This window comes from Schistocerca piceifrons, chromosome 5 (assembly GCF_021461385.2).
Source record: "Schistocerca piceifrons isolate TAMUIC-IGC-003096 chromosome 5, iqSchPice1.1, whole genome shotgun sequence".
Taxonomy (NCBI): domain Eukaryota; kingdom Metazoa; phylum Arthropoda; class Insecta; order Orthoptera; family Acrididae; genus Schistocerca; species Schistocerca piceifrons.
In genome coordinates, this window is record NC_060142.1 from 597,639,777 (window position 1) to 597,655,806 (window position 16,030).

Sequence of the window (16,030 nt, forward strand, 5' to 3'; positions counted from 1 at the left end):
AAGGACGTACAAACAACGCCTTTGAAAGAGATAGCGCACGTTATGTTATGCATCCTATATATTTGCGTCCCAACACACTGGGCTGCAGTTGAGGAAAAAAGGCTGTGAACAATGAAGCACTGCAATTTTATCTCCCGATAATTTTGGATTGGTCGTAAGTGACGCGCGTCACATTTTGCAACAGATGTTGTTTCGCCTGTGTCGTATCACTAGTTCCCGGAGCTTTACGAATTCGGCTGGTGTGGCAACAGACTCTTTTTCCGCCGCAGATAACCATCACCGTCCATAAAAGAAACACGCGTGGCGTACGACTTACCCAGTGTCTCGGCCGCACCTGAGGACCGCTGATGACGATGGCCGCCCTCGCTATTGTCTCGCCTGTGATTTTCCTTGTTTTGTGCTTCCAAGTGCAACAAGTGCTATCAGGTTAGTTTTGATTCATGAATTGTCTGCAAGGTGTATTGCAACAGAATACTTAGCAACGTACGAGCGTTGGTACACTACTGGCCATTAAAATTGCTATACCAAGAAGAAATGCCGATGATAAACGGATATTCATTGGACAAATATATTATACTATAACTGACATGTGATTACATTTTCACGCAATTTGGGTACATAGCTCTTGAGAAATCAGTAGCCAGAACAGCCACCTCTGGTCGTAATAACGGCCTTGATACGCCTGGGCATTGAGTCAAACAGAGCTTGGATGCCGTATACAGGTACAGCTACCCATGCAGCTTTAACACGATACCACAGTTCATCAAGAGTAGTGACTGGCGTATTGTGACGAGCCAGTTGCTCGACCGCCATTGACCAGACGTTTTCAATTGGTGAGAGATCTGGAGAATGTGCTGGCCAGGGCAGCAGTCGAACATTTTCTGTATCCAGAAAGGCCCGTACAAGACCTGCAACATGCGGTCGTCCATTATCCTGCTGAAATGTAGGGTTTCGCAGGGATCGAATGAAGGGTAGAGCCACGGGTCCTAACACAACTGAAATGTAACGTCCACTGTTCAAAGTGCCGTCAAGGCGAACAAGAGGTAACCGAGACGTGTAACCAATGGCACCCTATACCATCACGCCGGGTGATACGCCAGTATGGCGATGACGAATACACGCTTCCAATGTGCGTTCACCGCGATGTCGCCAAACACGGATGCGACCATCATGATGCTGTAAACAGAACCTAGATTCATTCGAAAAAATGACGTTTTGCCATTCGTGCACCCAGGTTCGTCGTTGAGTACACCATCGCAGGCGCTGCTGTCTGTGATGCAGCGTGAAGGGTAACCGTAGCCATGGTCTCCGAGCTGATAGTCCATGCTGCTGCAAACGTCGTCGAACTGTTCGTGCAGATGGTTGTTGTCTTGCAAACGTCTCCATCTGTTGACTCAGGGATCGAGTCGTGGCTGCACGATCCGTTACAGGCATGCGGATAAGATGCCTGTCATCTCGACTGCTAGTGATACGAGGCCGTTGGGATCCAGCTGCGAGCAGCTCAGGGAAAGAAGCGGCGACGCTTTCTGCAGGGTCTACCCGCCATTTTGCAGAACATGCTCGGTAGCATATGGCGCAACTTGTAACTGGTTTGTTCGATCGATGGAGCTGAGAAGGCTGCGCATGTTCTCTGGACAACTTGAAGCGTTGTCTCAATACCGACAGCTCACAAAAGTCTGGTCACGATCAATCGGTCTCCAGAATTTCATTACGAACGTTATAAGTTCCCTATCACCGTGTGCGAAGCAGGAGGACACGAGAACGTCGGGGATGAAATCCGTATCAATGGTATCGTGTTCTCTTCACCGACGACAGCTAGGATTGGTCAAACCCCTAACGGTCATGGCAAAACAGTATGTCAAGGAAGAGTCTAAGTATAAAGAGTCAAACTGATGTAGAAAAAACTGTATACTTCTAAAAATGGGACTTTTACTACTTCTCGGCTAAATCCTCACGAGCATTAATATACTTGTCCCAACGATGAACTAGCTTTTAATAGATAATTCAAAGTTTTTGTTTTATTGTTTGAGCGACTTGCCTCGAAAAATTCTTCATCTTATCGTTATTGGTGAACTTATTTCTACGTAATGCCTCGTTGAGTGGACCAAACAGATGTAAATCCGAGGGAACCAAATATGGCTCCTTCGGTCAGCTGCGCGATGTGAGGGCGAGTATTGTCGTGGAGCAATATCACACCTTTTCTTGGAGATCCGTTACGTTTTTCTCTCACTGTTGGCTTTGCTTTGTTCATTAGCATGTCGGAGTTGTAGGCACTGGTTATTTGTACGATGGTCTTCCAAATAATTACAAAAGACGGCACCATGTGCATCTCAAAAGACGGTCGGTCAGCTGTTCTCAGTTCTTTAAGTTTAGTCATGAAAGTACAAATCTCTTCAAAAACTGTTTCATTTTTACATCAGTTTGTATCTTTAGTTATTGAATCTCCCCTGTGCATCTGAGGCATGCAGTCCTACGGTTTGAACAGGGGGGCGAGCCAGTCATGTTTTGTGCTGGTGTCGCAAACGAGGGTAATTTGAGGTCCGTGAAATATCGCAACAGGTTTCGTCAAACTGTCGCCCAGCCGTATATTTCGGCTATTCCTTCATTTTTCAAGGCGATAATGCACGGCTACACTACACTCACGACACAAGCAACTTCCGCAATAGGCAAGAATCAACCTAATCGTGATGGACAGCATGCCAAGAAGGCTCCAATCACATAGTAACGCGTTACATTGCTTGGGTGGAGCAATGCGATATTGAATGTTACCCAGCAGCAGATTTTGATCTCCCTGGTGTGACAAAATGTGAACTTTCGAACAGGTTGCCTTTATCGTAAAACATCTTTTTGAGTAGTCTGTTTGAGCGTTGAGAGAAAAATAATAACTTCACTGCATGAGACCAATAGTAGTGCTAGAGACGAGAGCAGGAGTGAATCAGAGCTCTTGGACAAAATGTGCGCAAATAATTTCACCAAAGAAAATGAAGTTAACATTCTAGAAGTTCAATTAAGAACAACTGTGGACATGACTAATTGAAAAGTAAATCCGCTTGGTATAGCCAAGCAACTTACGCATTTATACAGGAATGTCTTCTCGTTTAGACTTTGTATCAATTAGTTTCCGTTCAGATTATGCTGACGAAATAGCTGGACTTTTGAAATTCATGTACAACCTCTCGATTGACGACAGAGAGACTGGAAAGTTGCAAAGGTCACAGGAATACGCAAAAACGGGAAACGTAAGCAATAGGGAAAATTATAGACCCACTAGTTAACATTAATTTGTGTTAGAATTTTGAAATATATGTTTTGTTCAAACAGGATCATATACCGCGAATAAAACTGTCTGTTTCACGGAACTAGCACGAATTAATAAAATATCGTTCTCGTGAATTACCAGAGGGTATCTGTTCGTACGGAATAATGAGTATTACCACCAGCGGACTTCAAGGTGATTTCATATTGTTCGCTTTCACACAATCGGCTTCTAACGAAATTGCCAATGAAAGATCATCTCGGCTTTGCGAATGGATTCGCAATTTCCTAACAGAAAGGAGATATAAACAAACAAATCTAGTGAAACAGAACTTGTATCTGGCGCTTCAAAAGGAGGTGTACCAGGCATTATGATTTTTATCTATACAAATAATTTGGGAGAAAATCTGAGCAGCTCCCTAGTTGGTCGAAGATCAAGCTGAATTGGAAAATTATTTATAGTGTCGAGATAAGGGATAATTGAACGTATACAATAAAAAGGGTGAAGTATTCTACATGAGTACTATGAGAATTCCGTTGAATTACTGTTGCATATATAGTGTCATAAATTTAAAGGCTGTCCGTTGAACTAAATAAATAGCAATTACTGTTCGAAACAATTTGAACTGGAAGGATCATACAAAAGGTGGCGAAATAAAGACTGCATTTTCTTGGCCAAAAAATTAGTAGGTGCAACAAATACACTTAAAAAAGAGTTAACACTACCTTTGTCTGTCTTATTACAGAGTATGGGATCCTTACCAGACAGGATTAGCGGAAAATATCGAAAAATTTCAAAACTCGACGGCCCGTTTTGTGTTATTGCGAAATACTGGAGAGATTGTCACGACAATGATAATCGAATTGGAATGAAAATTATTAAAAGAAAGGCGTTTTTGTTTGTAGCGTAACCTACTCAAGAAATTTTAATCAACCATTTTCGCTTCCCAAAGCCAAAATATTTTGTTGCTACTCCATTGCTTAGGGACGAAGGAATATAGCGAAAAATAAAGGAAATCAGAATTGACGAAAAACCCTTTAGGTATACATTTTTTTCATCCTCTGCTCGAGAGTGTAACGGAAGATATAGTTAGAAACTGATGTGTTGTACTCTGCCAAATATCGTGTAGATGTTGAAGTAAGGAGATATTTTATCAACATCTAAGGGATATTTGCTTCAGTTTTATCAGATAGATAATTGTGTCATCGATGCAAAGTGGAAGATCGCAACCAGTACTCCCTGCTGATTCAATAAGCGCGTCTCCTTCCAGTAGTCTGGTGAAGCTCTATGTTGATCCCAGTTGTCTGGCGTGGCACTGAATCTTGTTTCGTAGTCTACCATTATTATTTGTGTTACTTTTTGTTGTTGTTGTAGTTGGTGGTGGTGTTGCGGACTGAATAGTCCGAAGGCTAGTTTGATGCAGTTGGTCTCTCTAGTTATTCCTGAGCAAATCTCTTCACTGATCACTGCAACCTACCTCCAATTGAACTTACCGTCGTGAAGCCTTGGACACCCTCTACAATTTTTACCGCACACACATTCCTCAATTACCATACCGATCATTCCTTGATGCCTCAAGATAGGTTCTATCCTTCTGTTCCTTCTTTTAGTGAAGATGTTCCAGAAATTTCTTTTTTCGACAATTCGATGTAGAACCTCTTATCAGTTATCCGATCTACCCATCTAATCTTCCGTAGCAATAAATTTAAAAAGCATCTATTATCATCTTCTCTTTACACATTGTCGCCCACCTTTCACTTCCATATGAGGCTACACTCTCGAAAAGCCTTTCCGTAACTGAAATTTACGTTCATTCGAAGTAAATTCGCTGGCTGAAAATATCTTGGCAAAAGCTGAATTAAAGACCGGTATACTGCCTATTAGTGTATAAGAATTTGCGCTGGACCGCGACTCAACCCGCATCTACGATTTATAACGAGTGCTCGCCTTAACCACTTCGGGTATCAGTGCACGTTTCCCAGACCGACCCAAACTTCCATATGCCGAACTGTCTACATCCCCTACATCCATCACCTAACGCTCGTAGTTCTACCGTGCACCAGTGAGAAAGAGACTATGAAGACTCGCGACCCACGATACTATCGTTTTGTGCCCACTTCTGCATATAATATTTGCTTGGATATCTGTATGGACAGACGTTACTGACGACTGACAGCCGCCCGAAACCAATTCGAAACAAGTTCGCTGACTACGAATATGTGGTTGTTGTGGTCTTCAGTCCGACGACTTATTTGATGCGTCTCTCCATGCTAATCTTGTGGTGTCACCGCCAGACACCACACTTGCTAGGTGGTAGCCTTTAAATCGGCCGCGGTCCGTTAGTATACGTCGGACCCGCGTGTCGCCACTGTCAGTGATTGCAGACCGAGCGCCGCCATACGACAGGTCTAGACAGACTTCCTAGCACTCGCCCCAGTTGTACAGCCGACTTTGCTAGCGATGGTTCACTGACAAATTGCGCTCTCATTTGCCGAGACGATAGTTAGCATAGCCTTCAGCTACGTCATTTGCTACGACCTAGCAAGGCGCCATTATCATTTGCTATTTATCTTGTGATGCATGTACCGTCAGACCGATGTTCACTAATTATGGATTAAAGTTAAGTATTCCAACAGCTACGTACTTTATTTGCTAGACTCAAATCCTTTAACTGTTCCAGACCTCACGCCAGCCTTTCGGCTTCACCTCCTAGTGGCTTGGCTGTCTTGCCAAGACACAACAAAGCTATCCTGTGCAAACCTCTTCATCTGCACATCACTGCTGCAGCTTACAACCTTCCCACTCTCATCTCTTGGTCTCCCTTGTCAATATTTACCCCACATACATTCCTTCAATACTAAATTGGTGATCCCTTGATGTCTCACACTGTGTCCTATCAACCGATCTTCCTTCTAGGTAGGCTCTGCCACAGGTTTCTTTTCTCCCCAGTTCTATTCAGTACCTCCTCATTATTTACATGGTCTACCCACCTAATCTTCAGCATTCTTGTGTAGGACTCGAACCTCCAACGGGGAAAGGCACGCGGACCGTGACAAGACGCCCTAGACTGCTCGGCTATCCCGCACGGCACCACATTTCAAAAGCTTCCATTCTCTTCTTGTCTTAATCATTTATCGGCCATGTTTCACTTGCATATGTGACTATACTCCATACAAATACTTCCAGAAAAGGTATTCTAAAACTTAAATCTATATTCGCTATTAACAAATTTCTTTTTCTCAGAAATGCTTTTCTTGCCATTGCGTCTACGTTTAATATCATCTCTGCATCAGCGATGATCAATTATTTTGCTAGCCATATAACAAAACTCATCTAATATTTTAAGTTTATCGATTACTAATCTAATTCCCTCAGCATGGCCTTGTTAAATTGGACTACATTTAATTATCCTTGTTTTGCTTTTGTTGATGTTCGTCTTGTACCTTCGTTTCAAGGCACTGTCCATTCCGTTCAACTGTTCTGCCACGTTCTTAGCTGCCTCTGACAGAATTACGATGTCATCGGCAAACCTTATAGTTTTTAATTTTTTGGATGTGAGGTCCGCCAGTTATGCAAAACACCGTTTTTCTCAGTACCCAAACATGTTTCGGCACCACTGTGCCATCATCGGTGGGTTTTTGTTTTTTTATTTATTCTGCAATGTGAACATTTTGTTAAATGATTATAAAATTATGTGCATTTTTACTCCAAACAACAGATCATTTCTTTTTGTAAATACCTTTACATTTGGTGTGCATGAACTTTCTGGATCACTTTTGTATTAATTACTACAGGTATCTTGTCATCTGCAACCAAAACGATGTTGATTAGAAAGCTTTTTGCTGGTAGTTAACCTATCTTCTAGAATGTAATTTAGTTTTTCGCGATGTTTTGGCGCCTATTTTCGTATTTATTTACGTTTTCGTGTGGCAAGCGCTTCCATTCTCCACATCATGCTGAGATGTTGTGATGCATACGTAACTATAATAAGTATTTTCCACAAATAACGTAGGAAAATACTTTTTCACTACACCAGAACACAATATGATTGTGGTTTGTTATGTGTCCCAGCCCAGTAAGTGTTCATTTGTTCACCAGAGAGTTCGGCGCCAAATTTCAATTTTGTTTGCATTTTATCTTTGTGTGTGTGTTTTCTGTGTGCTTCCTTAACTGTGTGTATTGTCTTTCATATAGTATTCCTTTTGTGTGTAAATGGTCCGTCTGGCGGACCAGACATCCAAAAATTTTTAACTGCTAACACGGCCAATGCAAGGAGCTGCATATCAAAAGACGGATACTTATAGTTTTTATTTCTTCTCCCTGAACTTTCATTCCTAGTCCAAAATTATCTTTTGTTTCCTTTACTACTTGCTCGGTGTACAGTTTGAATAACATCGGGGATACACTATAATCCTGTCTCTCTCTCTCAGTTCTCAACCAGTACTTCCCTTCCATTTCCCTCGACTCTTGCAACTGCCGTCTGGTTTCTGTAAAAGTTGTAAACAGCCTTACGCTCCCTGTATTTTACCCCTGCTACCTTCAGAATTTCGAAGAGAGTATTTCCATCATGCGATTATGTGAGACACAAGGCTTCATAGTCTCATTCTCACTAGTGTTGGAATACAGAGTTAAGCTACCTTCATTAAGTGATGAATGAAGGGGCTCCTCACAGTCTCAAGTTGAGTGGTGTGGGAACACAGGGTAAAGCTCCGGGCATCAAGTGATTAATGTTGGGGTCTGTCATATATGGATGTAGACAGTGTGACACACGGAAGTTTGGGTCGGTCCGCGAAGTGCGCCCGGAGAGCTCAAGTGGTCAAGGTGACCGCTCACAATAAACGGAAAACCCGGGTTCGATTCCTGGTTCGGCATAAATTTTCATAAGTTACCAAGAGGTGCAGTATCTGTACTTGACACAGCTGATCCCAATATACATCACAGTCAGCGAATGAATTTCGTACGGCCGTCAATGACATTAGTGTCTGCTTATCCAGATATTCAAGTAAATTTATATTAGATGTTTATATTTCCATCTTTCACAAAACTGCTTTTCTTGCTGTCAACAGTCTGCGTACCGTACCCTCCCTACTTCGGTCACCATCGGTTATTTTGCTGCCCGTCTAACAAAAATCATTTAAAACTTTTCGTGTTCTGTAAGATGTGTAACTCTATTTACTTTCAGTAGCCAACCATTACCCGACTTCAGTGATCCTTTGTGACACAGCGTCCAGTTTCTGATTCCGCCTTTCGGTGGCCTCCTGAAACACCCCTCCCCCCACCCTCCTTCCCCCAACCCCCCACCCCCACTCGCCTTTTTTTTTTTTTTTTTTTTTTTTTTTTTTTGATTGAAGGGTTTCCTTTGCTTACTCTCATAACGGCCTGTGTTTTGTTTCAGTGGTGTGGTGTGATTCCATCTCGTACTGCCAAGACGGGTACTACTGCTGCAACGATGGTTACTGCTGCTACTACCTCAGGTAAGTTACTCGTGTATTCCTCAGCCAGTTGCACAGCGCTGAAGAAAGGCAGGTTAGAGTTTATAGTATCTTCAGCGACGAGATCGTTAGAGACGGATAAAACACTCGGATTTTGGAAGGATGGGGAAGGAAATAGGGCGTGCGATTTTCAAAGCGGCCATTCCGTCATTTGTCTTAAGCGATTTAGGGACATCACGGAACACCTAAAAGTGTATGGCCGGATGACCCCAGAGAGCCACCTTGCTCTGTCGCAATGATGAGGTTCAAACAGAAATTTTGTAGGCAGTTACTTCACCCGTGGCTCTTCTTCCCGGACACATTTCATTTCCTGGCGGTGCACATCATCAGACAGCGGAACAACTTCACCAGGCACTTCTCCTTGATTACTTAATTGCTACCGAAAACGGTAACCACACTCGTCTTCGAAATTCATGTTAAATACGAGTATTTTAACAACGGTGCTGTACATTGTTTTTCGGAAGGAAGAAATGGATGAATTAATATCAACAATTTTTTGTACTTATGGTACGTGACGTTCAGAACTTAAATATACCTCTCCGACAGCAGTTAGATGCAACTCTCAAAAATTATCGGGAATATCGACTTTCAAGTTTTCCAACCATGTTTAATACACTGAAATAAGGTTTAGACGAGCAATTTGGTTCGGTTCCAAGTGGGATCAAATTGTTAAACAAAGGTTTATGTTCTACGAGCATTTCCGTAAACCGTAGAACGCACAAAGCGCACGAGACTCGTAATCTCTAGATTGAGTTTCGTGTCGTCATTATTTTTTTCGTTCTTTTTGCATCAGTTAGATTACCTAGGTCATTTAAATTTAAAATTCATCTAATACATGTAAATTAGCGCATCTAATTTCCAATTTTATGAAATCTGCGCTTATTCTTGTTTCTAGTAATACACTGCACACAAAAATCCAATTTTAATTGCAAAAAGTTCCTAATATGCGATCACTTGTGAAAGACTGTTAAACAGTACTGTATAATTAAAAAAATTACAAATAAAATTTTGTCTACCTTTTTGTATTTTCTGTTTCACGTAAATGCTCATAGAACCTGCACCTTTGTTTAAAAATTTGCTTTCGTCAGTATTTGTTCCATGTGTCAGGCGAGCTCTCTACTACGTAGTCACGTTCCTTCTCGAAAGACCACCACCTTAGTTTAGGATGGTCGAAAAATTTCAAAGTCGATTTGTCTCAAGTCTTTTTGAGACTTACATCCATCTGCTTGGGGAGATGTATACGTGAGCTGCGAACTTCATGTGCCATACATTTCAAAAAATTACAGAAATTTTACCACCGTGTGGTCCTCTTGTGAAATGAAAAAAAAAACCGAAAGCTTTAGTTCCTGACAACATTCATCCGAAGATCTTAGATCATACAGTTGCATAGATAGTGGAACACCTATCACCAGTTCACTAATATGTGTAAGTCCATCTTCTGGAGATCTGGAAGATATCAAGATCAGTTATTGTTAGGAGACTATAGAGATGCATCACACCCCCAGACCCTTTACGCATACTCTGGTTGCAGTCCAGGACAAGCTGTTCTGTGACAGTATTTAGTCATACACATAGTTTTGCCAGCTGCACTGCAGTCATTTATATTAAGAAAGGGGAAAACGTCCTTGAAGCAATTAACGTCTACGTTAGACGATGCCACCAGGAAATAAGCAGCTGCTATATTGGTGGACACCACAGATTCTGATAGGCTGCTACGGTCGCCTGATGCAATTAATACGCGATGGACGAAGCCCGTGTATATTGTGCTATAATTGTGGACATTATAGGCCCCTTTCGTAACTGCTGGTGCCTTGACGTGGCCACCCGATTAAGAGATTCTGAAATCCCGAAATTGTTATGGAATTTGAAATAATGCATTGTAAATCTGCACCTGTATCAACACAACTTTATTACTCTATTAGTTTTGAGTCACTAAACCATCATCACAGGAGGGCTAAGACACAGTGTGAGATACATAAACAAATACAGAAACGTGTTCTGATAATTTGCAGTTGTAAGGTTACCTACAGAAATGGACATTATGGATTTATGCATACCTATCAGTACAATGGTATTCCACTGTAAAATCGCCTCTGTCATTGCTCACGCAACATTTGCTCATCATTACAGCGCCTTATTTCAGAAGATCACGATCACGAACTTGAAATATGATATAATCGTCAGGCTACATCTTGCACCGTGGCCAGTGCCAAACGATATAAATAGAACAAACAAGAACATACGATCACCAAGCATCAAATGGCGTTCTCAGGAACGACCATAGACCGTATACTCAAAGGAATTACAGCCCTTGGCTGAGAGCTGGCAGTCATTCAAATAAATGGGGAAAGTTGAAAATTTGTGCCAACCGGGATTCAAACCTGGGTCTCCTGCTTGATCTCTTCAGTGCAGATGCACAACAGGCGCGAACTCTTACGAAACTCGGTGAAATGCCACGAGTAATGAGGATTAATGGGCAACGGCACTACATCTGTAGTGTGTGGATAAGTCGAGAATTTGGGTCTGACGAGAGGCGTGCTGGGATAGTCCGTACAGTCTAGATGACCACTGTGTCCGAATGGCTCAGTGAGCAAAGGATGTGCCTAGTGGGCAGGTTCGAATCCAGGCTGGCACAAATTTTCCCCACTGATTTCAATCAACGACCACTCGCAGCCGAGGTCTGGAATTCACTTACATATTGATTCATAATGGCTGTATATATAGACCGTACATGACAACAATTACGGTGCACATATATCTTTACTAATCAGTATATACGCATGCAGTTAAAGAACACAGTTGCAATACAGTGTGTCATTCATACACAAGATTTATTTCATTAATGTGGCTATTTGTCCTTCTAAAACGAAATAACAGAGTAACAAAAAATGTCCTATGTGCAGTCGTCTTAACTTAAAATAACTCATTTTTAGGCTACAAATAGGCTACCAATACGTTTCATATTGTAAACGGAAACCAGTACTTAACAGAATGCAATATTTCAGCTTCAGCTAGTCACTACCCCAGTTTATGATAGACGTATTATTTGACTAGTTAGTCGCAAATCTTCTATATATATATATATATATATATATATATATATATATATATATATATATATATATATATTCCTGGAAATGGAAAAAAGAACACATTGACACCGGTGTGTCAGACCCACCATACTTGCTCCGGACACTGCGAGAGGGCTGTACAAGCAATGATCACACGCACGGCACAGCGGACACACCAGGAACCGCGGTGTTGGCCGTCGAATGGCGCTAGCTGCGCAGCATTTGTGCACCGCCGCCGTCAGTGTCAGCCAGTTTGCCGTGGCATACGGAGCTCCTTCGCAGTCTTTAACACTGGTAGCATGCCGCGACAGCGTGGACGTGAACCGTATAGGCAGTTGACGGACCTTGAGCGAGGGCGTATAGTGGGCATGCGGGAGGCCGGGTGGACGTACCGCCGAATTGCTCAACACGTGGGGCGTGAGGTCTCCACAGTACATCGATGTTGTCGCCAGTGGTCGGCGGAAGGTGCACGTGCCCGTCGACCTGGGACCGGACCGCAGCGACTCACGGATGCACGCCAAGACCGTAGGATCCTACGCAGTGCCGTAGGGGACCGTACCGCCACTTCCCAGCAAATTAGGGACACTGTTGCTCCTGGGGTATCGGCGAGGACCATTCGCAACCGTCTCCATGAAGCTGGGCTACGGTCCCGCACACCGTTAGGCCGTCTTCCGCTCACGCCCCAACATCGTGCAGCCCGCTTCCAGTGGTGTCGCGACAGGCGTGAATGGAGGTACGAATGGAGACGTGTCGTCTTCAGCGATGAGAGTCGCTTCTGCCTTGGTGTCAATGATGGTCGTATGCGTGTTTGGCGCCGTGCAGGTGAGCGCCACAATCAGGACTGCATACGACCGAGGCACACAGGGCCAACACCCGGCATCATGGTGTGGGGAGCGATCTCCTACACTGGCCGTACACCACTGGTGATCGTCGAGGGGACACTGAATAGTGCACGGTACATCCAAACCGTCATCGAACTCATCGTTCTACCATTCCTAGACCGGCAAGGGAACTTGCTGTTCCAACAGGACAATGCACGTCCGCATGTACCCCGTGCCACCCAACGTGCTCTGGAAGGTGTAAGTCAACTACCTTGGCCAGCAAGATCTCCGGATCTGTCCCCCATTGAGCATGTTTGGGACTGGATGAAGCGTCGTCTCACGCGGTCTGCACGTCCAGCACGAACGCTGGTCCAACTGAGGCGCCAGGTGGAAATGGCATGGCAAGCCGTTCCACAGGACTACATCCAGCATCTCTACGATCGTCTCCATGGGAGAATAGCAGCCTGCATTGCTGCGAAAGGTGGATATACACTGTACTAGTGCCGACATTGTGCATGCTCTGTTGCCTGTTGGGTGGTTGGTTGGTTTGGGGAAGGAGACCAGACAGCGTGGTCATCGGTCTCATCGGATTAGGGAAGGATTGGGAAGGAAGTCGGCCGTGCCCTTTCAGAGGAACCATCCCGGCATTTGCCTGGAGTGATTTAGGGAAATCACGGAAAACCTAAATCAGGATGGCCGGACGCGGGATTGAACCGTCATCCTCCCGAATGCGAGTCCAGTGTCTAACCACTGCGCCACCCCGCTCGGTCTGTTGCCTGTGTCTATGTGCCTGTGGTTCTGTCAGTGTGATCATGTGATGTATCTGACCCCAGGAATGTGTCAATAAAGTTTCCCCTTCCTGGGACAATGAATTCACGGTGTTCTTATTTCAATTTCCAGGAGTGTACGTGTGTGTGTGTGTGTGTGTGTGTGTGTGTGTGTGTGTGTACGTCGCTCTTTCTCCATACGGTCTATGTTATAAGACGAGCATGACGATTATTTTTATGTGCTTCAAGTTTGAGATTGTGATCTTCTGCCATAAGTCGCTGTAAATATTAGTAAATATTGCGTGAGCCAAACCAGAGATAAGTTCATAGTGAGGCGCCATGGTAGCGATATGTATATATAAAACACCAATGTACACCTTTGTAAGTAACCTTATAACATAATCTTTTTCTATTTTTCTCTCTGCATACAACATTGCGTTTATCGTGTTGCTATAGCCCACCAGTGATGATGGTTTTGTGAACCGAAATCGCCGGAAGAATAAAGTCGTGTTGGTGCAGCTGGTGATTTACAATGCATTATTTCAGGTATTTGACAGGTGTAGACAGTTGCTTCAAGAAAGTCCTAGCACACACAATTGTCACGTGGAATACTGTTGTGGACGTGTTATTAAGCACAGGCTGCACAGCTAAAGGAAAGCAAACGCATTACCAAGGCTTCCCACAAGATTCGCGAGAGTTCTAGCAATGGTTCATCTGTGGTACACAGATAACAAAACTCGTAATAGCGAGCCAGAAGACAAGCTTTTCACTGCTGACAGATAGAGTGTCACTGAGAAAAAATTCTAGCCTAAAATTAGGAGGAGCAACTATTTACTACGTACAGCGACATATCGAACCAGACAGCCGCGAGATGTGTCTGTACTTAGTCCGGGACATTGTCTTACTCCTAAGTGGTATGCTACAGCACTGTTGTGGACTGACTTGATGCTATGTCTTCAGTAGTGAAGTCCAATAAACCCACTAAGCTTTTACCATTGTGCTATTTGATTAGTGCACGGACTACAAACCTAAGCACGTCCACTTTGAAGGGTTGTACCGTTCACATATATGAAAGTGGTCTCACGGCCCAAATTTTGCAGCAAAGAGATCAATACAAGGACGGCAGCAGCAACAGCTCGACAGTTTCCAATTGGCAGCGGTTGAGGGCCGCTCTGTAGAAAGCTGGGATTTTGATTTAAACCACTCAACGCGGCTGGACGTCTGTGAGAACTTTATAAGCTTTCCAGTTGCGTACCAGGCGTTGGCCAGGTATGTATTTATTCCACTCTTCTATTAGTCCATCTCTTCCTTTCCCTCTCTCTGTCCATCTCCACCTTCTTCCCCCCCCCCCCCCCTCTTTCCATCCCAACCTTCTCTCACTGCCCATTTCCTCTACCCACACTCTCCGTCAATGTCCTTCACCCCCTCTCTCAGTTCATATCGTCCTACCTCCCTCTTTGTCCATTTGCTCCTCTGTCAATCTGCTCCTCCCCCTCTGTCAATCTTTTCCTTTTCCCTCTGTCCATCTCCTCCACCCTACATCGACATATACATCTACATTTATACTCCGCAAGCCACCCAAAGGTGTGTGGCGGAGGGCATTTTACGTGCCACTGTCATTACCTCCCTTTCCTGTTCCAGTCGCGTATGGTTCGCGGGAAGAATGACTGTCTGAAAGCCTCCGTGCGCGCTCTAATCTCTCTAATTTTACATTCGTGATCTCCTCGGGAGGTATAAGTAGGGGGAAGCAATATATTCGATACCTCATCCAGAAACGCAGCCTCTCGAAACCTGGCGAGCAATCTACATCGCGATGCAGAGCGCCTCTCTTGCAGAGTCTGCCATTTGAGTTTATTAAACATCTCCGTAACGCTATCACGGTTACCAAATAACCCTGTGACGAAACGCGCCGCTCTTCTTTGGATCTTCTCTATCTCCTCCGTCAAACCGATCTGGTACGGATCCCACACTGATGAGCAATACTCAAGTATAGGTCGAAAGAGAGTTTTGTAAGCCACCTCCTTTGTTGATGGATTACATTTTCTAAGCACTCTCTCAATGAATCTCAACCTGGTACCCGCCTTACCAACAATTAATTTTATATGATCATTCCACTTCAAATCGTTCCGCACGCATACTCCCAGATATTTTACAGAAGTAACTGCTACCAGTGTTTGTTCCGCTATCATATTATCATACAATAAAGGATCCTTCTTTCTATGTATTCGCAATACATTACATTTGTCTATGTTAAGGGACAGTTGCCACTCCCTGCACCAAGTGCCTATCCGCTGCAGATCTTCCTGCATTTCGCTACAATTTTCTAATGCTGCAACTTCTCTGTATACTACAGCATCATCCGCGAAAAGCCGCATGGAACTTCCGACACTATCTACTAGATCATTTATATATATTGTGAAAGGCAATGGTCCCATAACACTCCCCTGTGGCACGCCAGAGGTTACTTTAACGTCTGTAGACGTCTCTCCATTGATAACAACATGCTGTGTTCTGTTTGCTAAAAACTCTTCAATTCAGCCATACAACTGGTCTGATATTCCGTAGGCTCTTACTTTGTTTATCAGGCGACAGTGCGGAACTCTATCGAACGCCTTCCGGAAGT

General features: G+C 43.7%; 1 protein-coding gene across 1 annotated transcript in view; it reads left to right on the forward strand.

The window, feature by feature from the left end:
* Positions 1-312: 312 nt before the first annotated feature.
* The window catches only part of LOC124797815, a 30,784-nt gene continuing 15,066 nt past the window's right edge, over positions 313-16,030 (forward strand). The window contains exons 1-2 of the mRNA XM_047260843.1: positions 313-426; positions 8,652-8,730. Of these exons, the coding sequence (XP_047116799.1) occupies positions 348-426; positions 8,652-8,730 (158 nt within the window). The 5' untranslated portion in view covers positions 313-347. The remainder of the gene's footprint in view (positions 427-8,651; positions 8,731-16,030) is intronic.